General features: G+C 43.9%; 2 protein-coding genes across 3 annotated transcripts in view; both read left to right on the top strand.

Moving 5' to 3' along the window:
- The window catches only part of PEDS1 (plasmanylethanolamine desaturase 1), a 44,379-nt gene extending 40,395 nt beyond the window's left edge, over positions 1-3,984 (top strand). The window contains exon 6 of one of the 2 annotated variants that reach the window (XM_084854128.1): positions 1,861-3,984. In XM_084854128.1, the coding sequence (XP_084710254.1) occupies positions 1,861-1,982 (122 nt within the window). In that variant the 3' untranslated portion in view covers positions 1,983-3,984. The remainder of the gene's footprint in view (positions 1-1,860) is intronic. The other variant, XM_084854127.1, reaches the window with a different exon arrangement.
- An 8,239-nt stretch (positions 3,985-12,223) lies between these two features.
- UBE2V1 (ubiquitin conjugating enzyme E2 V1) overlaps positions 12,224-26,927 on the top strand; it is a 28,278-nt gene continuing 13,574 nt past the window's right edge. The window contains exon 1 of the mRNA XM_084854129.1: positions 12,224-12,270. Coding sequence (XP_084710255.1) covers positions 12,249-12,270 — 22 coding nt within the window. The 5' untranslated portion in view covers positions 12,224-12,248. The remainder of the gene's footprint in view (positions 12,271-26,927) is intronic.

Genomic DNA, 26,927 nt, shown 5'->3' with positions numbered 1-26,927 from the left:
CCCGACAAGACTGCAAATGGCGGCGGCTGGTCAGAAGACCAGCCGCCGCCCGGAACATCCACCCCAGATAAGTCTTGTCCCGGGGTGGGATCCGCGGGGGGTGGCAGGCCGTTCTGCCACAGATTTCGGGGGGCCGATTGCACTGGCATTCGGCCTCACCGTGATCCGTGGCGGAATTCTCTGCCATCCCTAGCTTGAGCAGTATGGACATGCAGAAAATTTTGAAAGTTCAAAAAGGTTCAAAGCTCGAGCTTTAATAGCAGTTAATTTCCTCTGTGCCAAACAGGCAGGGCAGCCCCTCCACTGGTGGGATGACAGACAGTACTGCTCGGCCAGTCAGTGTGGCACAAAGGCAGGCCCTGGGCCTCACCTCCAAGGGGGCGGGAGAAGGGGATGGATGCGGCCAATCAGGGCGCGCAAGGGAGGGTGTGGGGCTGCGCCTCATGCAAATGTCAGAGGGGGGATTCACTATGCATGAGCCACATTTGCAGTATTCATGAGCCCCTCTGTGGTGAGGGGACTGAGGGGCAAAAAAGCAGGAAAGGAGCATGGTGACATGGGCTTTACACTAGTATTCTATGAATATGTTAACAGCAGTTTATGGAGACTGGAAATAACCTGATCAGTTGAATTCTGCACTGTAGGTGGGGTACAGGAGCCCATGCTCTTGCTCATTCTCTCAAGACCTCGCCTCTCTCTAAGTCCAAAGATAGAGAAAGTTAATGAATAGAAAATGTGGGGAGATGGAGTAGAACTGAACAAAGAGGAGGAATCTGGATATAAATGCAAGGGGAATAGAAAGTGAAACCAAAAGTGAACAGAACATATTCATGCAGTCCTGTCTCCTGAGGAAACTTCTGCTGCATGTATCCTCCATAAACAGCTATGTGCATGTTTTGTTAATGTTTTTTGTTTATTCTTCTGGTTAGTTTTCTTCAACAGTCTTATTAGTACAGTTTAAAAGCCTGTTTGGTAGTGTTGATTCTGGCACATCGTGACAAAAATATCATGATTAATTGAACAGTTGGCGCTGGTTATCTCCTGAATGACTTCAGAAGTTCATTCTGCTTTAGTACTAAAATAACCAAATTAACATCCCATTTTTTCAATTAAAATTAATCTGAAAACAATTCAGAATAATTGTTTAGTGTGTGCCTGCCTTCTAATGAAACCTACATCTCTGAAGATGTATTAAGGTTTTATTAAACAACAGTGTATTTCTACTAAAACTGTTGAGTAAATAGAACCTTCCTGACTAGTGATTTAAACTGTGATTTTAACTTTGATTTAAATCATTAAAATAGAATCCTTCAGAGAAGCGATTTAAATCATGATTTAAAACAATTCTATTTAAATCAAATCAACCCTATTTTATACTATAATATCTTGGCTCCAAGTTACTTAAAGGACCACCTGTACCCTTATGCATGTTAAAATTATTGTCAGAGACTCAATGGACCACAAGATCTGTAAGGTTGGCAGGCAGTAGAGACAGGGACTTCTCAGTGGTGGCCCTGCCCTGTAGAACTCCCTCCCAAGAGAATTATACAGCTGGATCAATCTATTTTTTAAAAATATTTGTTCCCTCTGACCGTTACTTGAAAGATTTTTCATTATATATGCTACTCTTTTTACTGATTCATTGGTTTTAAAATTAGTTATGTTTTATGAACATGTTATACCAATACAAAATTCTATCTTTTATACTTGGAAGCAACCTTGGGAAAACATCTTGAAAACTGGCTATGAAATGCATTAAATAAAGTAATTTTTAAAACTTTAAAACAAATTAATTCAGATATCTACAACTGTACTTCCTAATTCACATCCATATCCTTCTCCCTTTCTATAATCTTTCAGGCTGGCTGAACTACCCATTGGAGAAAATCAGATTTTGGAGGTTCCTGGAGAATATCATTCAAGGACTGACAGGAGAAAAACCTAGGGCAGATGACATGAAGTGGGCTCAGAAAATTAAATAACTCTTGCCATGCTTCTGCCATCCTTATACTTGTTGCCAATGTTTTTAAAAGAAAAAGCCATCAGCCAAATTAAAGACTTGCAAAGAAATAACAGACTACAGCACAATGCTTTTAAAAAGTGCTAACAGACTGCAGTTAAAGGACTCACTCTTCAAAATAATACTTGAAAATGCAAATGGCTTATTCCCGTTTGTACTGAGCACCTTCTGTTAGCCACATCTGCTGATGTTGAACGTTTTCATCCTTGAGTCTTGAAAAGCCATTAGTTGGAGGAGAGAGTGCACCATTTCTAGTAAGATATGTCATTGGCACAGTAAAATGTGTTGTATCAACATGAATTGCCACTTCGAAAGTAGTTTAACGAAAATGTGGAATAACAAAGATAACAAACAAGCACTATAAAGGAGCAGTTTCAAACTTACTGCATGAAAATCAGTCAGAGGGAAAAGAAGTTTATGAAGCTGTCACCACTTCAGTTCATTTCGTGTCTGGTACACCTTCCAGTTGCTTCATCCTTGCTATCATGTCAAGTCTTAGTCCTATGTGGTGTGCAACAGAATATATTCAGGAGGCTCATTCTCCTAGTGGATCAAGGATCCTTACTGTTGTCTGTCTCCTGAAAGAAACAAGTGTTCCACTTCCTTGATATTTGAGCAGACCATTGTTGTATAAGCCTGTAACTAACTTGGTAGCAATCTGGGGAGATGCAGAACATGTTCTGCACAAGTGTCAAACATAACACCTGCGTCAGGTCAGTTAGTGTTCAATGACTGCATTTGTTTCTGTATGATTCCTCTTACAGTAATCATTGTTTAAAGTAGTTCTAGGAAACTGGGCGCATCATTAAATTTATGTTAGAAGGGATAGGTTAATGGTCTGTATTTTAAAGGTGCTTGCTCATTCATGTAAATATCATAAAGCCTTAATCTCTTTGGTGTAACATGGAATAATATTTTAATGTATGGTCTGAATGTATATAATTTATAACAAAGCAGTTCGATTATACTAATTGCCTTTTGTTAAGTCTTGTTGCAAATCATTATTTTTTACTTTTTGTAGTTTGAGGGTAAAACTGCATCTCTAGCATTTCGTCAACAGGCAAATACAAATCGTGGATAATTTAGTAGGTCTTGAACAAACTCATCAACCCAATACTGGATTTCCTATTGATGTGTATAGAAGACTGTTGAAATTTTCTGTGCCCTACAAAACAAATCACACGTGTGTGGTAGATGTCAGTACCTCTACAAAACATACTGGATGAGCAGTCCCTGATAGTGTCTCAAATGTAGCTGTTCATGTTTTAAGTATTTGTTCAAACTAATACTTGCTCTCACTTGCCTTCTCTCCCCTTCCTTATACAGTATTGAGACCTCTCTCTTTTTAAGTACAAAATTCCTGCCAAAGTTTGACAGCAAACTGCCACTTTTCCCCTTTCCGTAGCATGTACTAATGATGTTGCTGAGCTACCTCTCCCAGAAGTGGATGCATCTCATCTCTAGTGCACATACATATAAATGCATACAGGCACTGGAGGCCCAGCCCAGTTCTTCAGTCAGAGCCAGTCAAAACTCTAAAGGAGCTATCCAAGGAGCTGTGCACTTTAGATAGCTCCTTTAGAGTTCTTACTGAAACTTGGAGCAGATTTACTGCTCCATGGACTTCAGCGCCACCACTGTCCAGTGCAAACAGGTGTGTAAGGTACTGCACAGCCTGCCATTTCACCCACAGTGGCTGTTGCAGGCATATATGTTCAGCTGGTAAAATCCTGTAGGGCAGAGATGGGGGAACCTGTGGTCCTCCAGCTTGTTGGGCTCTTAACTCTCGTCATCCCCAGCCAGCCTGGCCAGTGGTCAGGGATGATGGGAGCTGTTACCCAACTTGGAGGGCCACTAATTCTCCATTCCTGCTATAGGGTGACTGTGTCTCCCTAGTATATGTTCAGCAGCTCCTAACTACTATTGTGTTTTTTAAATCAGCGGAAATAAAGTTCTAGTCAATGAATACTTGCAGCAGATTTGGTAAACCTTCTAGCAGTGTGTCGGTAACAATCCTAGCCGTTAGAATAATAGCATTGTAAGGGTGTCCTTTAATCTGAAATGGTGGAATGTATTGCTCCCATCAGACTAACAGTGAGAAGGGAATTTGGGGTGGGAGGACAGCTCGTGGAGGGCTTGTGCCCATCTTTCCACCTTTGCAGCTGTCTAAATGTATTTCTTCAAAATGTGCGATGGGTGCACAGGTATGGTGGAATCAGTGCTTGCAAGAACTTGGAGCTTAGATTCTGACTGGTTTCTGCACATAGTGGCTGCACATGCATGCTGCCCCAGGCGCTACCCATCTTCCTTTTTTGCTATGTGTTAACATCCATGTTCTTTTTTTCTCTACAAGCTCAAAGTAATATAGAAGGGCCCTGGCCCACAGGGGCGGCATGGGAGGTTGGATACACACTTTTATAGCAGCCCCAGAAAATTATGTTGGCAGCTGTTCCCCCAGTGTGCTGTTTGGACCAATGTAGCTCAGCGTAGGGAATTAGTATAATCTGCTTTGGACTTGTAGGTACAACAAATCAGCACACCTAAGAGATTCTCCTGGAGCACTTTCAGAGCTCCTTTTGGGGACAAATCTCAGTGCTATTCTGTGAAGCATTTGTTGGAATCCGTTGAGCTAAGAACCTAAATATCCTGTATTATCAATCCATGTGAACAAGATAAATTGAACTAGGACCTGTTAATGCACTTCCTCTGCAGTTATTAATATCCCATAATCACTCAAGCAGCCTTATCCTGGGCTGGTTTGCATGATCAAACAGCTCACCTTGGTGTGTGCCGGTGGCCATTTTGAATATTTAAGATGTAGCTGTGGTTTGTCATGTCATAAGAACATAAGAGCCCTGCTGGATCAGGCCAAGAGCCCATCTAGTCCAGCATTCTGTTCACACAGTGGCCAATCAGCTCTCAACCAGGAACCCACAAGCAGGACATGAGTGCAACAGCAACCTCCCGCCCATGTTCCCCAGCAACTGGTGTGCATAGGCATACTGCCTCTGATACTGGAGATAGTATTGTCCAAACCCAGGCAGCGGGGGTCGTGTTAAGGATAAACAACCCTCGTATTACCCATGGCCTGTTCTAGGGTTATGCGAGAGTTATCTAACCCTCATACAACCCCTGCTGCGCAGGCTTGGATGACACGACAAGCCAGGGCTTGAATAGTCACAATCAGCCTGGCACGCGCCGCAGCTCATTGTGGCTTAAACAAGCATTGGTGGGCAGCGGTGATCATGTAAACTGTGTCATCGAGTCAGTTGACTGGTCCATCTAGTCCAGTATTATTGACATTGGCAATGGGTCTCCAGGGTTTCAGGCAGGAGTTTTTCCATCCCTACCTGGAGATGCTAGGGATGCAACATTGATCCTGGGACCTTCTGCTTGCAAAGCAAGTGCTCTACCACTGAGCTACAACCCTTCCCTGTAACAACAGGCTAAAATCAACTAATCCTTTTAGGATTTCCAACTTTTCCACTTTCAGGGGCAGGGCAGCAAAGGAGAAAGGGTGGTGGTTAGGTGAATGGGACACATCTCAGATTGGTTGAATGGAAGATCAGGATGGTCAGGAATGCTGCCAACATCCAATTCTGAAAATACCTGGAGAGTGGGTGGCACAGGGGAAGGAGGTATGGATGAGCTAGGGAATGGAGGCAGGTGGGTTTGGGGGCAGGTCAGAGGACAGGGCTTGGTAGGTTTTGATACATCAAAGTGGGGCCTGGCACATCTGAGTGTGAGGTTTGCTTTTTAAAAAATAACCTGCCCCCCCTTAAAAAGCAAACAAACCCTGACTTATTCAAGAAAATACCAAATACTGAAACTAAGATGAAAATACTGAATAGTAAACTTAATTGTCAGCTGGGAAAACTCTTAGGAAGGGATGTAATGTGATAATTAAGGCAGAGAATAGCCAGGTTGGGAGAACTTTTAAGGATGAAGAGCTTGCTGGATGGGGATGGAGAGCTAGTGTAAAGATTTCAGGAGGGCTATTGTATGGTCTGACCAATGAGGGGTAAAGGGTTTTGGTGGTGAAATTCTGAATGGAGGTGAGAACCTGAAGTGACTCAAGTGAGACAACTCGGAGAAAGCCTAAGGAGAAGAACATTGCAGTATGGATAAAGAGGGATATCGTGAATCATCTAATGACAAACTACAGTAGCTCCTTTCTCAACCATTGCTGATCTTCCTATACTTTCATAAAATCCTAGCTATTCCTCCAAAGTCTGAATTATGAAGAAAACCAGCAGGCTATTTTTTGTAAACCGAGGAGAAACCTTTAAGTTAAAAAAAAAAAAAAGGCTTCTTAAAAAGTAACACAATTTATTATACCCCACCTTTCCTCCAAGGGGCTCCAAGTGGTGTAAATGGTTCTTATCTCTCTCACTCAGTTTTATCCTTACAACAACCCTGTGAGGTAGGTTAGGCTGAGAGGCTGTGACAGACTCAAGATCACCCAGTGAACTTCATAGCTGAGTGGAGCTCTGAACCTGGGTTCCCCCGGGCCTAATCCAGCACTCTTAACTGTACACCAAACTGGCTTTTATGTTTATAAAAATCCTGTCTTTAATTCATTAAAGTACACACACACACGTTAAAAAGCAATCTACTTCAAAACCACATATAATACAAAACCTTATTTTTTGGAAAGACTTTCAAACTTCCCCAGTCCATATAATTCTCAGGTCTAGTGGTGACCAGAAGCAGGGCACATTCTGTTGTGGTGTTGCACCTGGGAAATATCTTTCCCAGGAAAGCTCACCTGAGGCCTTTCTAACATCAGTTCAATGACCCTTGGGGAGAGCAATCCTATGGCCCCAGTCAGCACCTGGGGGGCCGTAGGATAGTTCAGATTCCTGGATCCAAGGTTGGAGTCAGCCTACAACTCCCATCATCCCTCATCATTGCTATGCTGGCCAGGGCTGATGGGAGTTGTAAGGCAAAACATCTGGAGGGCCAGAAGGAAGTGGGAAAGGTAATTGAGTATCCCTTCAGAAATTGTGATTTATTTACTGTATGGTTTTTATTTTTCTAACTCTCTTTGGTAGATATGAGTGGCTTTTCAGAGTTATTTCTCTCTCTGTTGTGTTAGCCTTTATTCAAGGCAATCTCGTTGTTGGTGGGGGTTTTACTGGCTTCCCTTTGGCATCAACTATTGAATTTTACAAGGTCAACGCAATAGTTTCTTAGGCGAATGGAGACTCCTGGTGGACACAACTGGGTATTGCAGGAACAAAAATATAGACTGGGATCTGAACAGGTGCTTTAAGCATGCCAAAGGGCTTGAGCAAGTTGAGGGGTTTGTCTCTTACTATAACACCCTCGACAACACATCATAAGCAGCTTTGGAAAGACTCCTCCATTTCAGAAGTGGTTTGCCATATAGCTACTGCTTCAGAAATACAACCCCAAAGTCTTTTTTTGCCATGTGGATCTAGTCACTGTGCAGCTTTTTGGATCCTGTGCATAAAATTTCAGCTGTCAAAACTATTTACCATCAATTGAAATTGATATGTGAAAAAAGTATACAGCTTTTATTCTTGAACTTACTGATCTTGCCCAACCCCACTCTGTGCAATGTTTCTGTTAATGCTTTCACTTACATTTTCTCATTTAAATATGCTGCCTCAACTTTGGTTTGTCAATATATAATAGTCATTTATACTAAGCATTTGACATGCATTTTCCATTTGAGGTTCTTCATGCATGTGTTTGCAAAGCGGAAATCATCACGAAGGCCTTACTCTTGCAATCCAAGCAGGGGTGGGCAACTTGTGGCCCTCCAGATGTTCTTGGTCTGCAACTCCCATCATGCCTCACCACTGCCTAAGTTTGGTAGGGATGATGGGAGTTGCAGTCCAACAACATCTGGAGGGCCACAAGTTACCCACGGAATTTATAATAGCTCTGGCTTAGGGTTTGGAAACCTGAAGCAGTGAGAGCTAAACTGACGCCAGTGCCAATGCATTAGGAAGTTTGCTTGGGCAAACCCTATTAAAATTAGTGGAAGCAGCACAACAGACAGTCATTCAACAAAGTTTGGCAGGAGAACTCCCCAAGGGATTGTGCTGCTTATTGTCTTGGGATTCAGTGAAGAAAAGTTGGAAACAGAGGCCTAGAATCGTTGTTTGCTTCAGTAATGTACACATTATTCTTGTTAGTTTTTAAAAGTGCTTTTCAAATTCAAGCAATCTGCTCCTGCTGACACAGGCAGGGACCTGAACAGTCAGAAAATGTTTCAAAATAATGAGGTTAAGGCTGCGATGCTATGCATGTTTAGACAGAAAAAAGTCCTACAACTCCCAGCATGCTACATGCTGGGAGTTGTAGGACGTTTTTCTGTCTAAACAAGCATAGGATTGCAGACTTAAACTCTGGAGCAGTCACGTCTTGCCATTATCCCAAGTCTGAGAGGCAGTATAGTATAGTGGTTAGTGTTGTATTTAGATTCCTGCTCAGCTGTGGCGCTTGCAGGGTGATCCTGAGTCAATCACTCTTGGCCTAACTTACTTCACAGTGGGGTGCTGTGAGAATAACATGAGGGGGACCGTGTACACTTCCCTGAACTTGTGGATGAAGGGTGGGATAAATGTAACAAGTTCACTCATGTGGCATGGAGTTCACAGCACATTCTCAGAGATAACAAAACTAGATAAATAGAAAACTAAACTAAATAAAAAGTTACTACTTGGTCTCTATTTTCCAAATAGCACTATTGCCTTGAACTGCCTATAAAAATAAATCATTATTTGAGCACACCAAGGATCTACTAACAAAATAGGTTTGCATGGATGCAATCCATATGCCACCGAAGTCAGTGGAGAAACCTCCATAGATTTTAATGGAGCTGGATGTGTATCTATCACTATAACAATGCAGAAAACTGGCCCCTTTGTCCATGTCCAGGTTATGATCCTATGCATTATTACCTAGGAGAAAGTCTCATTGAACGCAATATGCACTGTGGGATTTCACTGTAAAAGTCTTGTTTTATTCAGGACTCTGGACGTTTTAGGGCTACTTCAGATTTTGTATGGAAGGATGCCCCACCTGTACTGCATGCTTCACATGGAGCCTTACAAATGCCGATTAAAGGTAACCGTGTGATAGACTCTTCTTTTCTTATATACAAAATCTATTTCCCAAGGTTCCATTCTACTCTAGCAGGGCCAAATGCTGACTGGGGTTGATGGGAGTTGTAATCCAAAACATCTGGAGGGCACCATGTTGCCTACCCTTGGTTTATACCAGGGATGGCCAATCATAGAATAGTGGGGTTGGAAAGGGCCTACGAGACCATTGAGTCCAACCCGCTGCTCAATGCAGGAATCCAAGTCAGAGCATCCCTGACAGGTAGCTGTCCAGCCATGTCTTGAATGCCTCCAATGTGGGAGCCCACCACCTCCCTAGGCAATTGTTTCCATTGTCGTATTGCTCTAACAGTCAGGAAGTTTTTCCTGAAGTTCAGCCGGAATCTGGCTTCCTCTAACTTGAGCCCATTATTCTTTGTCCTGCACTCTGGGATGATCGAGAAGAGATCCTGGCCTTCCTCTCTGTGACAACCTTTCAAGTACTTGAAGAGCGCTATCATATCTCCCCTCAGTCTTCTCAAGGCTAAACATGCCCAGTTCTTTCAGTCTCTCTTCATAGGGCTTTGTTTCCAGTCCCCTGATCATCTTCGTTGCCATCCTCTGAACCCTCTCCAGTTTGTCTGCATCCTTCTTAAAGTGCGGTGCCCAGAACTGGACATAGTACTCAAGATGAGGCCTAACCAGTGCTGAGTAGACCTAGTACTTCACCTGATTTGGAAGCTATACTTCTCTTAATGCAGCCCAAAATAGCATTTGCCTTTTTTGCAGCCACATCACATTGTTGGCTCATATTCAGCTTGTGATCTACCACAATTCCAAGGTTCTTCTCACTTGTAATATTGTTGAGCCAAGTATCCTCCATCTTGGTAACTGCATTTGGTCAACTTGTGGCCCTCCAGATGTCTTGGCCTACCATTCCCATCAGCCCTAGCCAGCATAGCCGATGGTAAGGGATCATGGGGGCTTTAATACAAGACATCTGGAGGGCACCATGTTGCCTACTGTTTGTCTACACAGACTGGCAGTGTCTCGCCAGAATTTCAGACAGGAGACCTTCCCAGCCCTACCTGGGGCCTTTTGCATGTAAGCAGGTAATCTACCACTTAGCTCTACCTCTTCCCCAACAAAGCATCCTTTTCAGCGGTCCAAGTGTTAAATAGCCTCTTGTTCACATGGCCAGAATTTGTTCTAAAAAGGGCTGTCTGAGCGTACCTATGATACAGCAGGAGGAGACCTTGATGCAGGCTGAATGGACTGGGCCTGATGCCCATTAGGACAAGGGTGGGCAGAAACAAGGGTGGCCTACCATTAGGCAGTGAGGCAACTGCCTCAGGCAGCATACGTTGGGTGGCAGTGAGATGTTAGCTGAAAGAGCAGTGAGTACCATAAGGCTTCCCTATAGGTCCTAAGCTCACATGCAATGGAGGATGCTCTCTCATTGCCAATGTTGAAGCGATTCAGCTACCACTCTGGTCGGCTTCTGTATAAGGAATGGGTGGAGGGGTGCCATCTTGTCCTTTGCCTCAGGTAGCAAAATGTCTAGGGTGAGCCCTGGGCAGAAGGTAGCTTGGGATCTACAGGGAGATTGCTCAGTAATTTGCAGCAGACCAGCAAGGATTGGTGAGAATGTTGGACTAGGAGTGGGGAGATCCAAGTTCTAGTCTCCTCTCAGCCATGAAGCTCACTGGGTGCCTTTGGAACAGCCACTGACTTCAGTCTAACCTACCTCACAGGTTTTTGTATGAAATGGAGAGGGGGATCATGTAAACCATCTTGGATTCCCTGTAACAGGGAAAAAAGCAGGATATAAATGTAACAAAGAAAGACATTTCTGAGTCTCAATGGTTTAACATTTGTAACAGAAAAAAGACTCTGCCAACGCTGAAAAAGAGAGAGAAGTCTTATGGCTTCTGCCCATCATCCCTAGTGTGTGGAAGCCATGCGTTCTAGCGTGGCCAGATGTCCTACTTTATAGGGGGACAGTCCTCTATTTGAAAGGCTGTCAGAGAACAGTCCTCACTTGAAGGTATCTCTTTGAAGGGCTGGCCAGTTCAAGTGCAGTTTAAAGATAAAGTAGTAGGAGAAGGGAGTGCAGGGGCCTTGAAATGGCCTATCAACAGTTAGCATCTGGCCAGCAGACCGAGCAGATGCACAGGTCACTGTGGTGAAATGTATTGTATTTCTGTTTAAATTATAGTAATTATTTCTAAATGTGCAACCATTATCTAAACTAGCACATGCAAATCAGTGCCCTCTTTTCTACTCTTTTTTTTTTGGCGACGTGTTAGTGTCCGCCCTGTGTGTCACTTCACCGCTTATAAGTCTGCAACCTTGTACACCCTTAGCAGGGAGTAAGCTTCACTCAACACGACGAGAATCACTTCTGAGTAGGCGCGCACAGGAACGTGCTGATTTCCAGACGGGGAGGCCTGGTCGTCCGTGGCGGCGACACCAAGAGAGCCCTGAGGCAATTTAGGGCGCCATCCTGCGCGCAGGCCTACAACTCCCAGCATTCCCCAGCCAGCCTTGCTGGGAATGCTGGGAGTTGTAGGCCTGTCCTCTGTCTAAGCGCGCGCAGGATTGCGCCCTTAAGGACTAACCATTTTATTCTGACATAAGCTTCCGTGTACAGTGGCCGCCGCATGCTGTAAAGCGGGCTGTAAGTCTGCCCGTCTAATATGTTGGTCTCTGACGCAGTCTGTCTTTTCCCTGGGCCCTGTCTCTTCCCACTGAAGTGTAATTTATTATTATTATTATTATTATTAAATAACAACAGCAACAGCAACGACCCGACACCCCCCCCCCCCCCACCGCCGCGGCTTCTTGGCGAACTTTCCACACTCAATATCGCCAGACGCCTCGCTAGAGACCCGAGCCCGCGTTTCGCCCTCCCGAGCGTATCTACTCCGCAAACGAAATGCTTGCACCCCGCGAAACAATCCTCCCCCGCCGCAGCTGCTAAGAGACACGCTTCGGGCAGCCCAGCCCCCCGGCGCCGTTTTGCTTTCCTGCCCTGCGCCCGCCCGACCGCCCAGTGGCCGAGCCACTCATCGCCGCCGCCGCAACTCACTTCCCGCGTTGCGGTGACGTGGGCGGCGGGGAGGCCGGGCTCGCAGCGACAGCGGCGCAAGATGGCGGCCACCACGGGCTCGGGTGAGCGGGGACCGGGTAGCCGAGGCCAGCCCGGCCTGCGGAGAGGGGGCGGCCCCGCGCGGACAGGGGAAGGGGCGCGGGCGCCGGAGACTCGCTTCTCCGGGGCCGCGGGGAGGCGACGCGGCTGGCTCCCTCTCGCCGGGGCTTCGCCGGCTGGGTGTGTCTGGGGCCCGAGGGGCGGCGGCGGCGGCGGCCTGGGAGGCTTGTGGGGTGCCGGGCTGAGGCCGGGCAAAGAGGGCCCGACGGGGCTGGGGAAGAGGGAGGCAGGTGGCCTGGATGACGGAGGGCCAGGGCGGCCCTCGCTCCCGCCCTCCGCCTGGGGTGGCCGGCTGGAGAGTAACGGAGCGCGCCTTGTGGGAAAGGGGCGGCGGTAGGGGAAGGACTCGGCAGGAAATTTGTTAGAGGAGCGGGTGAGGTCGATGTATGGGCTACGGAGGACATCCTGTTTGAGCCAGGACCCGTCAGTGGAGCCTCCATGTTCAGAAGCAGTGCACCTCTGAAGACCAGGGGCTGGTGGCCTTCCTGTGCCTCTTGCCAGCTTCCTGGAACGACCTGGCAGGCCACGGCTAGAAGCAGAGACGCTGAATTAAGTGGAGCCTTAATCTGACCCTGTAGGGCTGCGCTAATGGGGGGGTTTGTGGGGGGGGGGGCATGTGCGGTGTGCTTGAGGAAGGTTGTGCTGGGAACCGTGAGGAAGGTTGTGCCGGGGCTGGCATGGTAAGCAGCAGTTTGTTTATTTTTCTAGCATACTTATATTCTAGCTTTCTTCCATCGTGGAAATCAAAGCAATATACATGGGGTTCTGAGGTGGTCTTCTCTGCCAGGCACTGATGACCCAGACCTGCTTAACTTCCCCAGGGTGGCTGAATCATGTGCCCTCAGACCATGCCCTGGGTTCAGGACCTCAGAGCACAGTATCTTTTTCAATCCCCACTGCCACCTTTCAATAAACATGCTCTTGTTAAAAGAAATGTCACTTGTCTTTTATTGTAAGTTGCCTTGGAGGTTTGTCAGCAGGTTGAAAGGTGGGGCATAAATATTTTAAATAGATACATGTTTCCAGGATAAGCTCTGACTTCTAGGGCGCTACCCAGTAGCAGGAAGACAAGCAGATATGGGTCTTTGGGGAGAGTTCCTCTGTAATTAATATCGTGTCTCATTCTTTCTCCAGAATGCTGCCCTTGGCTTGCAACAGCCCCGAGAGATTGACTAGTGTAGCATAATAATAGCTAAGGGACTAAGCTATGACCAAGGAAGTCTGTGATTCAACTCATGCATCTGCTACAAGCTAACTAGCTGGCATTAGGCAAGTTGTTCTTTTTTTTAGCCTAAGCCCAGCCCCCACCCTTTCCCAGCAATCCCAGTAATACTGGGCTACCTCAAGGCTACTGTGAAGATCACTAATGTAATATATGAAAGTGCTTTAGATGCTAACGTGTTATATAAGCCATAAATATTTATTAGGTTACTTTGGGAGGTGGATGTTCAGATAGTCTTATCTGAACAGGGATTTGATCATCAGCTTTCTGTGTTCAAGCCCAGTGTTTTAGCCCTCTTTGTAAAGTTGAGGTTGGTTTTTAGGAGATACAGATGTCTGTGTGTTGGTAGGTAGGTTTGGGTGTAGGCAGCAGAGAGGATGAGACACAATAGGTTATAATGGTTGGAGTCTCTTGGTGTAGTATAGAAATGTAAAATATCTGGTCATTTTGAATCCATGGAGAAGAACTATTCCCCGCCTCCCATTTAAAAAACAAAAAACAGTTTTGGGGAGAGGGGAATGGAAAATATGCATTACTTATTTTAGCACCCTTTACAGAACTAAAGTAACTTTGTTACTTTAGGAACATAAAATGTATTACATATAACTTGTTTTACTTTACTCAGACAGTACTTACAAATTTATTAGTTGAATTTACTTTTAAATGCTTTGAAATGTTGTTACAAATAGAGCTAAATTTGCTTAACTGTAAGGAATTCAGCAAGTCTTAGTTTTTGCCAGCTTATGAGCACCAGGCAAAAAGTAAAGCAGAAAACAGAAGAAACCATCAACATTATAGTAAAACAAAGGAAGTTATTATGTATTCTGAACTTAGTCTCCTCCACAGTATCAAGCAGACTCGGACAGCACCCTTTTTCAGAAAAAGAGGTGAGAGGAAACAGGGGAGGACTAATAAAAAGCTAATTTTGCTACATCAGTCTCATTTTCACTATTATTGTTTTTGAAGACCTTTGATTTTTTTAGTCAACTTTCATAGAAGATCACTCACTGCTCCATCCCACTCTACTACAGAGTGTCACGATCCAAAAATTTCCAGTTTCTTCAGGAAAAAAACATGAATAGTCTTTAGGGGGGAAAAAAACAAGGTTTCTTTTGAATGTTTCTGGGGATTTTTCTGGGGCTTCACATCTTTGGTATAGTATAGCACCTTTTCTGGAATCCCAACTTATAGAGGAATGGGTACCAGTGCGGTTTAGTGGGTAGATAGTTAAATCTAGGAAACAGGAATTCAGGCTCCACCTGTGCTGTGGGCTAGTTGTATGGCTTTTAGCAAGCCTCCATTTCTCTCTTGGCCCCAGCTTATTTCCTACAAAATGGAAGTATGACTTTGCAAAATGGAGAAAATGGATAGAGAAAAGGGTTTTATCCATTTTCATAATACTAGAACTTGGGGTTATCCAGTGGAGCTGATTGGCAGTAGATTCAGCACAGGCAAAAAGAAGTGCTGGGAAGGGCTGTTGGTCAGTGGTAGTGCACATACTTTGCATGCAGAACATCCAAAGTTTAATCCTCGGCATCTCCAGGTAGGCAACATGGCATATTGAAAGGCTTGTTCTAGACAGTGGTTGGTAGGGCTGAGTAATGGGAGTTCATTTTAGCAGATGAAGGGTATCCATCACTAAGATAATGGAATTTTTCTGTACTGTCTTGGTGCCATAGAAGAGTCAGGGCCCTTCTGTGGAGAGAATGTTGGGATAAAGATTGTTATAGTTTTGAAGGAGAGAGGAAATGTAGACTGGAAGCCTGTGAAGATATACGTAGGAATTTCTTAATAATAATAAAGGTTTCTGTGACGCCACAACATCTTTGTCCTGAAGCCTATACAACTGAAGTAATAAGGGATGCTAGTATCTTAATGGTGCAATCCTATAGTTGCCTACTCAAGAGGAAGTCCTATTGGGTTTATTGAGACTTACTCCCAGATAATTGTATATAAGATTGCAACCTAAAAATTACATCATCTATTCTGTAGTGTTAACATAGGAAGCTGCCTTATACTAGGTCACAGATTACGTGTCCATCTAGCCCAGTATTATGTACTCTGACTGGCAGGTGGTCTCCAGGGTACAAGGCAGAAGTCCTTCCCATCTTCTGCTACCTAATCTTTTTCGCTGGGGATACCAGGCATGTACTTTACCACCAAGCTGTGGTCCCTTCAACAACTTGGAATGTTGGGTAGAGGAGGAGGAAGCATGACCTAGAGTGGAAGTCTGGGATGGCACTTTTCTAGAGGAAGAAACTGATTCTGGAACCTCAAAATGGAGAGAATGCTTTGTGGAGACCCTGATGCTGGGAAAGACTGAAGGCAAAAGGAGAAGGGGATGGCAGAGGATGAGATGGCTAGATAGCATCACTGATGCAATGAATATGAACTTGAGCACACTCCGGGAGAGAGCGCAGGACAGGAAGGCCTGGCGTGCTATGGTCCATGGGGTCACGAAGAGTCGGACACGACTGAACGACAGGACAACAACAAGCTGTATCCTTCCAGAATAAATTTGGAACAGAATAATGGTGAAATCCAGCATGGTGCGAGAGGAAGTCTGCTTGCATAACGGGTCTTTTGCCTCTCCTCCCTCCTGCAGCCCCTTCCCCCTAAAATCTGCCCCAGATGATCCCCTAACCCTACAGAGTAGATTTTAAGAGTGCAGGAGACTGCCAGGGGCAGTTAAAATCACCTCTCTTTATTCCACTGACAGAAGCCATTTTACAAATGGAAGGTCTTAATTGGATTCCACCCACTATTTTCTGTGGTTGAGTGAATTATTACTGGTTCATCCTCTCACCCCCTGATGGAACTAGTAACAAATCTTTCACTCATTCAGATATAGGACATTATTCTCTTCTCAGCTTCACTTCATTTTGTCTTTCAGTTTATTTTTTACATAGTGCATCAAGAAACTTAAGTGCAGGTGACAGATTACTTGTCTTGGTTTGTGGGGCTTCTCTTTTAGGGTACAAGGGTTATCTTGACAGGACTGTAGATAGAAATGAGAGGATGACAGCATTCATATAATGCTGATGTGAGCACTTTCTCGTCTCTCTGGAGCCAGAGTAGACATGGGCTAATTTAGCTCTTTACCACTGATGTGAAAGAAGTCGGGAGGTTCCCTATAATGCATCCCAGGGGTGAATGTAGAGAAGGGGGGGAGTTCTGGCATCTTTGTTACCGGATTATGCTGGTACAGTGACATATTTATTTTAGGGAACCTTAATTATTTATCCCATATTTCTACTGTATTTTAATGTCCAAGATAATGTTTAACTTCACTTAAAAGTGGCTTGATATATTACTTAATAAAATGCCAAAGTGGATAGATCTTTATTTTTTTTAGTGATGATATACTTCTCAGGGTTTACCAACAGTATATTCATATCTTTCTTTCTTCTGGTTGTTGCTATGAAATCAGATCTGAACAAGACATTTTGACAATCCTTAAGGCAAAAATTGATAAAGGCGATAGGTTGAACCTGCCTTGAGCCATGGAGGCCCTTTTCATGTGCCATCCAGTAAGACCTATCAGGTTGGTGGGCACAAAGACATGGCCTTTTCTGTGGTGGTCCTGTCATTATAGAATGTATGCAAGAGGTATGCCTGGCTCTCTCCCAGACTATTTTTTAATTTGCCGTAGGGACCTGGATGTTTTGATACAACTTTAATTGATTCTGATGTGTATTCTCTATTTTACATGCCAATATTTTAAATTTTTATTTGTATTAAGATGATATTTTAATACTGCTGTTTTAGTTAATTGGTTTGGGCCATATCCAGTGCTGTCACAGCAATAGCGCTACTGACTAATTTCAGCAGCAAACTGCTCCACCAACTTTGGTGACAAATCGCTGCTTTTCCCCTTTGCCTAGCAAATGCTAATGTGATATCTATTACACTAGCACTGTGACAGCATTGACTGTCCATTGTATGTGTGTTTATTTTGTAAACTGCCTTGAGATGGTTTTTTATCTTCAAAAACAGTATTAAAATATTTTAATAATAAATGGATTTGCATGGTCAGGTGGTTATTTATTCCTCACATTTGTAACTTACCTGTTCTCTGTGGAACCCAGAATGGCATACATAGAGGGTTATCTCTTTCTGTCCTCATAACAATACTGTGAACTGGGATAGTGTGACTGGCCCAAAGTACACTTAGTAAGTGCTCCTAGCTTCAGATCTCCATAGTCCTGACACTCAGCACTGTGCCACACTGTTTCTTATCACTTCCTCTTCCGGGCAGATAGTTCTGTTGAGCAAAAATATGTTTTCTGAACTTGTTGGGCAAATGGTTGCTCTCAGTTTTAAAGTTATATATTCATACATATGTATGAATAACTTTAAAAACAGTCTTAAAGCAGAGGAATAATCAAAATTTACTTCATTCCTCAATAGTAGCATATTCTACCTTGTTAGTTCAGAAAAGAACTATACAGTTAGTTTTACTTTCAAGTTCTGCTTTGAGACATTAGCACAAAGGCATATTCAAACCCAAGTTTAAATATATACTACACAGGAAATTATTCAATAAGGAAACAAAAAATAATCTTTCACTTGTAACTCTGCTGTCTTTAGTATTAGCCTTCATTTTAGACATTTCAAATGGAAGTATGGTTAACAATATTTTATAAAATGTCAGCTAATTACTTAACCTTCTTTGAGGCTTGCATTTTACAGAGATGTTTACCCTTCTTCCTGCGGATGTCCTCTGTTACAGGAACCAAATTTGAAACTCTGGCACCTCACTTACACTGGCTTTTTGGCCTGTGCCCTTGGTGTAATGTCATTGTGGCACCAGCCTAACACCATTTTTTTGCAGTTGCTCTCCAGGAGTGGTTGGTACGTTCTTTCAAATACTTACCTGCTGTTGCAGGAAGTTCTGGGATCAGGCTGTTTGTATAAAATGTGATGCTGACATAGGGACCTCATGTCCTTTCATTTTGTCCAGCCTACAGTCACTTAAATCTTTTGCAGCTGCTGACATTGCAGTTTAGAGTTCGTTGGAAGAAGAACAAGGCAAATCACTTCATTTTTTTCTGAATGCCTTTGAGGGCCTTCACTGAGAGAGGCTATAGAAACCATGCTATCATTTCCCTAGGAAACAGAGTTGCTGTTTGGGTGAGTGGCTTCCACATGGCCAGATAGCTGTGTGGCAAGCAGAATGTGTCAGCTACTCTACATTCAGATGGTATTGTTAGACAGCTGAGAGAGGACTATAGTGCCTGTCTGCCTGTCCATCTCTACCACAGGATTGACTATTTCAGGGTTAAAAGTAATGGTATATGCCTTCCAATTTTGATCATGGAAGGACCCATATGTGCATTGACAGTGCTACGTATATCACTTGCAATTGAAAAGTAAGTAATTCAGGTCATGCTAATACATTTTGGGGTAAAGAGTCACAAGTACTCTGACATTATTTGAGATTAGGATGTAACTGCTCTATCGTCTCTTGTCATACATAATGTCTTGTTTTGCTTTCATTGTTTCTATATTAAGTGAAAAGAGATGCAACCTCCCCTTTGTTTCTTTTTGCTGTTGGCTTGGGAAATGTGTGCCCCTGTAGCAGCCATAGACAATATATGGCATATACGTGAACACAGTAAGCTGTCAGACCAGTGGTCTTTCCAGGCCAGTTTCTACTCTTGACTGATAGCAGTTCTCCAGATTTCAGGCAGAGAGGGGCCTTCCCCAGCTTTGCTGCTTGAGATCCTTTTAACTGGCGATGCCAGGGATTAAACCTGGAACCTTCATCATGCAAAGTGCTGACTCCGTGGCAGCACAAGCATTTGGAGGCAGAGGAGAGTCACTACTGCCTTCTCCCTGCTGGTTCTCAATTCTCTTTTCACTCCTGGTCATGGAACCAAAGCAGACTCAGGGCAGCAAGTGCTAGAGGAGCCACTTGGGTAAATACTGCTGCAGCAGGCTCAATAAAGAGTGTTACTTTCAATCTGAAGAAATCAGTCATTTCATTCAACAAGCTGGGAACCTCTCCAGATGGCTGCTTCAGGTGGGAGCTGAACAGGATAATATGCATTGTGATGCCCATCTAAATATTGTGACGAATACTGTTCAGTTAATACCTCCTTACTGAGGGTACAGAGGTTGTGTGAGAAAACGCAGAAGTGGAGCTCAAATCAGGGACAAGACCCAGCTTGAAGTGCAGACTGCTCTAGCTATTTCCTTTATGTCCTGGAACATGTCTTGTCAAAAACAATTGATGCAGACATACCCTTAGTTTTGTTGACCTTGGTGTCTTTATTACCCTCTAGAGCTTCCATCTTTGTGTCTTTCAAGGGTTTTCTTAAGCTAATTCCCCAAATGGCTTTGGACAACGAATTAGCACTTCTCCAAAAATGAAGTGAAAAAATACTTCACTTTTTTTTTAACAGTGACACGATCTTGGGTACCTGAGTGTGCTTTTCAAGTACATATTAGTGATGTCAAGGTATGGAGACTATCCTGCGAAAGAGAACACTTACAGTGTTGGAAGTGACTTTGGAAAGGCACTTCTTATAGAGCTTACATCAGAATTAACCTGTTTAATTGATATAGTGAGTGATCATTGATTCAAGTGCTTATTCCCCTAATGGCAGGGTGGGGAACCTTTTTCAGGCTGAGCAAGTATGTTGGGCGCTGCACCCCACTGCTGGCATGTGGCCCCATCATGATTGCCCAGTCCCCATTCACTCACACTTTCATTTATATGCACACTCACACATCACCCCTCCCTGACAGCAAACAGGTTTCTTAAATGCCTCCATTGGTGGGATTGTTTGGCAGCTGTGTGGCCAAGGAGTCCAAAGAGCCTTGGCTTACAGCACCTTCAGGCATAAATGATCAACAGCACATGCTCCCTGCCTAGCTTTTCCCTTAGGGAGAGGCTGGAGGGAGCAAGGCCAGTCAAAAATTGTAGGCCCGTCGTTAAATATGGGTCCTAGGCTTGGAAGGCCAAAGGCCACTGCTCTACAGAGGACTGTCTTAGAAGTCTTCGGCTACTTGTTTGAAAAATCATGAAGGAATAATAAATACCCAAAAAGCCATGCTGAGAAGCCCTTGAGAAATGGAGATTTTTATGATTAGAAATCATAATACCAGCATTATGTTCTACTGCATTTTGATTGCATAGCAGAGTGCCTGTCCATTTCTGTTATCCGCATGGAAGACGTTCTAAGACAGTAGGATGACCTATACAAAACCTACCTATGACCGCTGAATGTCCTAGGAAATGATATGACACAAGACAATAAGAATTAACTTTATAGATTAAAAACATAAGAGCCGTGCTGGATCAGTCCAAAGGTCTATCTAGGCCAACATTCTGTTCCCACAGCAGCCGACCAAATGCCTGTGGGAAGCCCACAAGCAGGACATGAGTGCAGTAGCACCATCTTCGTTGCCAACAGTGACTAGCCAGTTACCCTGGGAGGTTTGTCAACAGTGCATGATAGAAATAGCTGTCCTCGACACCTGCATCTGTGGGATGCAGAGGAGTATGGCCTCTGAAAATAGAGGTGCCATTTAGCTACCATGGCAAATACCTGCTGGTAAGTCTATCTTACATACATTTGCTTAATACTTTTTATGTCTTCTGTTACAGAAAAAAATTCCTCTGAAATTTTACCATGCACAGTGTATTCCATAGTTTCCACAGTCAATGAGGTGAGGTGAAGGCAGGAAAATTTGCAGAATGATGACATCATTTCACATAATTGGTTGTGCTATACCAGGCTTCCCCAATCTGGTGCCCTCCAGATGTTTTGGTCTACAATTCCCAGCATTCCTGACAATTTGCCATGCTGGTTGAGGCTGATAGGAGTTGGTCCAAAACATCTGGAGGGCGCTAGGTTGAGGAAGGCTGCACTATACATTACTAAGAAGAAGGAGAATGAAACATGGACAGCAGCAGCTCTGTGCCTCTTGTATTATCAAGTTTTGTCCTAAGATGGATAACGGAGTGTCAATGTGTAAATGACACACAAGGAGTGATTGTTGGTAAAACCAAGTGAAGGTTCTTGGAGACGTTACGATAAAATGAATGACCTTGTGTGGATGATGAGCAATACTAGTCCCGTTCACACATTTTATATGTGTATATTCACTCAAGGTTTGAAGCAGAAGCAAGGCTGTGCTTCAGGCCTGCCTCCAATGTGCCCGTTGGCTAGCTCTACCTCCTATGTCCGCAGTTGCATGGATGTCCTGATGGTATGGAACAGCTACATGTAAGCAGCTGCTCATGTGTAGTGGTTTCTATGCAGACATCCACGCTCAGTGCGTGAACAATGGGGTCATTTGGGGGGTGAGGCCAGGAGTGTCCCCCCACTCCTGCTTCAAACCATGAGTGCCCTGCATGCAAATAACATATGACTAGAGCTACTGTAAAATAAAGATCTGAGAAAACGTGTTTGGATCAGGACTTGGGCAGAGTAAAAAAAAAATAATCTGTTGAGTTTTAAATTGTGATATATAAGCATGGTGAGATTCCTATAGAGGTCATCTAGTTGGGTGGATGCAACAGTGTGGATTTGATTGCCACCTTACTTACCAGTATGAATTTAAGGTGAATTTAATGAAAGATTAATGTTTTGATTCCACTTCGGACAGTAAGCAATTAAATGTTAAACACTTATTTGCCCTTCTATTTAATATTGTATCTAATCCTGTATCTGAAACTGGCACGATGCCATAGAAACACAAACTAGGCAGTAGCCGTCACCTTTTGGTTGTGAGTGCAAGCTTGAAATGTAGTTTTCTATTTCTGACAGACTGTTCCAGTAAAACACTGACAGGTGTAACTTTGCCATCAGTCAACGTAGGAGCGGGTAAACCTGTTCCATTCCTGGGCCAATTAGGTGGCTACCTTCTAATGCAGACACAGGCCATTTCCTCTATCATTTTCAGGTCTGTGCCACCTGGCTTAATTTTGGGCCCTTCCCTTTTCATATGTTATCATGTTCTTTGAAGACATAGCTACGTGTTTGCTTGCTCATCGTTTGCTTGAACTCAGGAGCTGACAAATGTGGCTGGGAGAGATCTCCCAGCATCTCACACTGAGCCCCAAAGAGGCATGGAAATAGACAGTTGTCTTGCATTTTCTGAGACTCATCACAATAGGAAAGCCTTGATCTCTCCATCAACTTGGATCTGGGGGATGAACATGGGGATGGTCATGCTGGGCCTTTAAGAAACTTGGAATCCTTCCGAAGTGTAGTGTGACCTCATAGTTGGGACTTCTCCCCTCCTCTTATGGAGAGGCTGATGGTAAACAAATTTTGGCTGGTTACATAAGTTCTGTCACCGCATCCAAGGGTTAGATAAGGTGTAGGGATCAGGGGGTTTTTTTGTCAAGGGCTGCATTCCTTGAGGGTAGTGAGTCAGAGGCTGCATGACGGGGTAGGCAGGGTCAGAGCCAAAAGTGGGCAGGGCCTCCCCTTCTCTCTCTCCTCCCTCTCTGTTTTCTTTCCTGCCCAGCGGGCTGCCAGAGAAGGGACAGGTTGATCGGATATTGCCAGAGCTTGCGAGGGCTTTTAAAATTAGGACAAGTGCAGAAGGTTGTCCACCCCTGGGTTAGATTAAGCCAAATTAAAAGTGTCCTTTTTGTCTCTATACCTCTGCCAACCCAGTGTAGTCAAGCCTTTCTGGGTCCCTCCCCTTATTGTGCAATGTTGTTTCTCTGCAACTCAAGTAGTTGCAGTGCTAGGCTATTTCCAGGAGAGAGAGAGCATAGGGTGCACTCTCTTGGTAGTCATCAATTTGTGGGTTGGTTACGTAATTGCATGTAGTTTCTGAAACTTCTCAAGCTGGTTGAGCAAGACAGCCCAAGGACTTGGAATTTAAAAAACAACAACAACATATATTCTACTCCTCAAGAATAAAGTCTTCCTGAAGCAGATAACACTGAAAGGAGATTTTTAAATAACATAATAAGAGCAGTTAAAATGAGCAATAATAAATTAAGCCAGTACAATTTCCTGTCCAAAGGCAGTTTGAAATAAAATTGCAACTGGATTCCTGCCAGCCTTCTGAACATGGAATTCTCAGGTGGGAGGCTTGTACACTTCATAGCCTAGTTTGGGAGGCTGCCAGGGAGTCAGCCAGCTGCAAATCAGGGGGTGAAATGAGAGGCCACTGTATAGTGGTAAAGGAGAAGCATCTCAGCCTCCCCACCCCTGGCTGTTACCAACTTCCCCTCACTCCATAGTAAAAGGCATGATAGCAACAACATTCCCTTGCTATTGGTGGTGGCATGGGAAGGGAGGTGTGAGAGAATAAGCCCTTCCATTGCTGTGGGGTGCCGTAAAATTGAGCCATGTAATTTCTTAACAAGTGTCCTGTTCTTCTCAGGTTAATACAACATATGCTAGTGATACAGCGTTGGTGCTAATTCCTTGGTTTTCAGCATTGTGTTTTTAAGACATTTAAAAATTCAGAGATTCTAACTGGCATATTAAAAACTCAGTAGAAGCTTTAATTTGTATAACAATTGTACAGCAGTAGCCTTATATTGAAGGCAACTGGAGTGCCATCTTCAAATCTATTAGCTTGGTTTTGGTAATAATTGTATATGTTAATAATGTAGATATTGGGTTGGATCCAGACTTAGACAGTGACTCAGTTTGCATATAATGGCCACGTAAGGGGTTAATTAATTAACCCATGGGTGGCTGAGGCTGCACGCTGGTTCCATTTTGCATCCTGTTTAGCAGACAACCCAGGAACACCCCATTCCTGGGTTGTTCAGTATGACAACTGAACCTGGCACTCTGGGTTGTTGAGCGAGAAACAACCCAGAGTTTTAACCCAACAATAAATCTTGGGTTAAAACTCTGGGCTGGTTTACATGACACAACAGCCCATGGATTAAACAGCCCATGGGCTGTTGGGGACCAGAGGAAGACAGTGAAAGTGCTGCCTGCAGTGTGCCCGCCACTTCCGCCTTTACTCAGCAACTCAACAAATTGGCTCCTTCATAGGTTGCTTAACGTATTAACTGCTGGGTTGTTTCACTCCTAAACAACCCAGTACTCCAGGTTTAAACAATATGCAGCCTTCAGAGGAGCTGTTCGTTGGTTGCTGAGTAAAAGTGGAAGTGGTGGGTGCACAGGAGGCAGTGCACTCTCTTCTGCTCATGCATGACAACCCACGGGTTGTTTAATCCATGGGCTGTCATGTCATGTGAATCAGGTCTCTGCGGTTTTACTCCCTCAACAACCCAGAGTGTTGTGTTTGGACATTGCAGCAAACAACCCAAGAATAGGGCATTCCTTGGTTGTTTGCTAAACCAGATGCAAAGCAGAAGTGGCGAGTAGGCAGTAGGCTGCGCGCTTGCTCTTGTGCAGCCCTAAGCAGGGCTGGCCCTAGGATAAATAATGCCCTAGGCAAGGGGTGCCTTTGGTGCCCCTCACCGGTAGTCAGCTTTGCAGGGCCACCCAGAGGATATATGGGCCTGGTGCAGGTATGATGTCCATCGAGAATGACATTGCTCAAAACCTTGAACTCTCTGCCACTGTGCTAGAGCTTGCACAAGCCAAAATTCAAAAAGCCACCTTGTGAGCAGTGGCCGTGCACTATGCAACACAGCAGAACTATCACAGGTTTTGCTTATAATTTTTTTTGTTTCATTATTATTTATAGTAGAGTTTACAGTATTTGAAGTGCTAAGTGAGCTTCAGCTATTGGGTGGTATAGAAATATAATAAATAAAAAGTGCTCAGTAATGTTGCCTCAGAGTAAAGCTATGTTCCACTGATTTTAACTGAACACAACTGACATCAAAGTGGAAATTGAAAAAGAAACATACTTTAAAGCTAATTGAAGGAAGATCATTTTTGTAGTTAGTACCCAAACAAGCTGTAGAACTTGAAAGAAAGGTTACAGACACTTGCTTTTTGCCACTGCAGACGGTACATTCCAAAAACACAGACACTGAGCTCAGCTTGGCGCCCCCCTCAGCTGGGTGCCCCAGGAGACCATCCAGCTCGCTCACCGCTAAGGCCAGCCCTGGCCCTGACAACCCATGGGTTAAACAACATGGGTTATTGTTATGTGCAAACTGGCTTTTATTCATAGTTAGAGTAGACTCACTTAAATCAATGTGACTTAAGTTATGTCTAAGTTCCATTGAATTCAATGGGTTGCTCTATCTGTGACTCAGTCTGGATCAGCTCATTAATTTTAGTGGTCAGAAAACCACAAGCAGTTTTTAAATAGTGAAATATTGCTTGATCTGTGAGTTAACACATGACTTCAAGCTGTCACTAGTGCCCTTAAAAAAAAAAAAAAAGACTACCCCTGTAGGTGTCATTGTTCCCCTTTGAATGTATAGCAACATCTGGGTAAATGACCAGTTCTGTTGCTTGGCAAGAAGGCAGTAATAGTAGAGAGCAGCATATTCATGAAGCATGTCACTGTATCATTTATCTGGTCAAGCACTCCTTTTATAGCCTTGCTTCTGAAACAGCTTGAACTCTAGGACTGCTATAGCAAAAAGCTTTACCCAGGAAAAAACTGTTGCTGCCAATATTTATTTCTAAACATTTTACCTTGACTTCTTCCCAAAGATAAAAACCAGGGCAGCTAACAACATCTAAAAGATAATACAGATTACAATAAAAGCGATATTTTTATCTTGTTATTTTTCTGATGGTACAATACAAGAAGTAAAATAATAAGCACTTGCCTAAACAAAAATGTTTTCACATGCCTCCTGAAAGGGCAGGTCAACTCTGGCAGGCAGGCAATGGTGTAAATTCCACACTTGGAGTGTTACTACGCAGAAAGCCCTGTTTCCTGCATCAGCAAATCATGGGAAGAATCTGGAGCAGAATCTTTCCTGCAGATTTTAATAGGCTGATATGGGAGAAGGTGTTCCCTCAGTTGTGATGTATTGAGATCATATAAGCATTATTGGTAATCAGTAGTCCTTTAAATTTAACCTGGAAGGAAATAAGTGGGCAGTAGCTCTCAGGATGTAGGCTGTGACATTTTTGTTTATATATATGTTCCTACTCTGCCCTTCTAATGCTTATGCACTCGGGGAAGTTTACAATTAATAACATTAAAATATCACAATAAAACAATATCAGATAAAACATAGAATCATAGAATAGTAGGGTTGGAAGGGGCCTACAAGGCCATCGAGTCCAACCCCCTGCTCAATGCAGGAATCCAAGTCAGAGCATCCCTGACAAATGGCTGTCCAGCCTCGTCTTGAAGGCCTCCAGTGTGGGAGACCCCACCACCTCCCCAGGTAATTGGTTCCATTGCCGTATTGCTCTGACACTCAGGAAGTTTTTCCTGATGTTCAGTCGGAATCTGGCTTCCTGTAACTTGAGCCCATTATTCCGTGTCCTGCACTCTGGGATGATCAAGAAGAGATCCTGG

Source organism: Heloderma suspectum, chromosome 4 (genome assembly GCF_057233095.1).
Source record: "Heloderma suspectum isolate Gila_16-S chromosome 4, 16-S_ref, whole genome shotgun sequence".
In the NCBI taxonomy this organism is placed as follows: domain Eukaryota; kingdom Metazoa; phylum Chordata; class Lepidosauria; order Squamata; family Helodermatidae; genus Heloderma; species Heloderma suspectum.
This window is presented reverse-complemented; position numbering and strand designations above follow the sequence as displayed.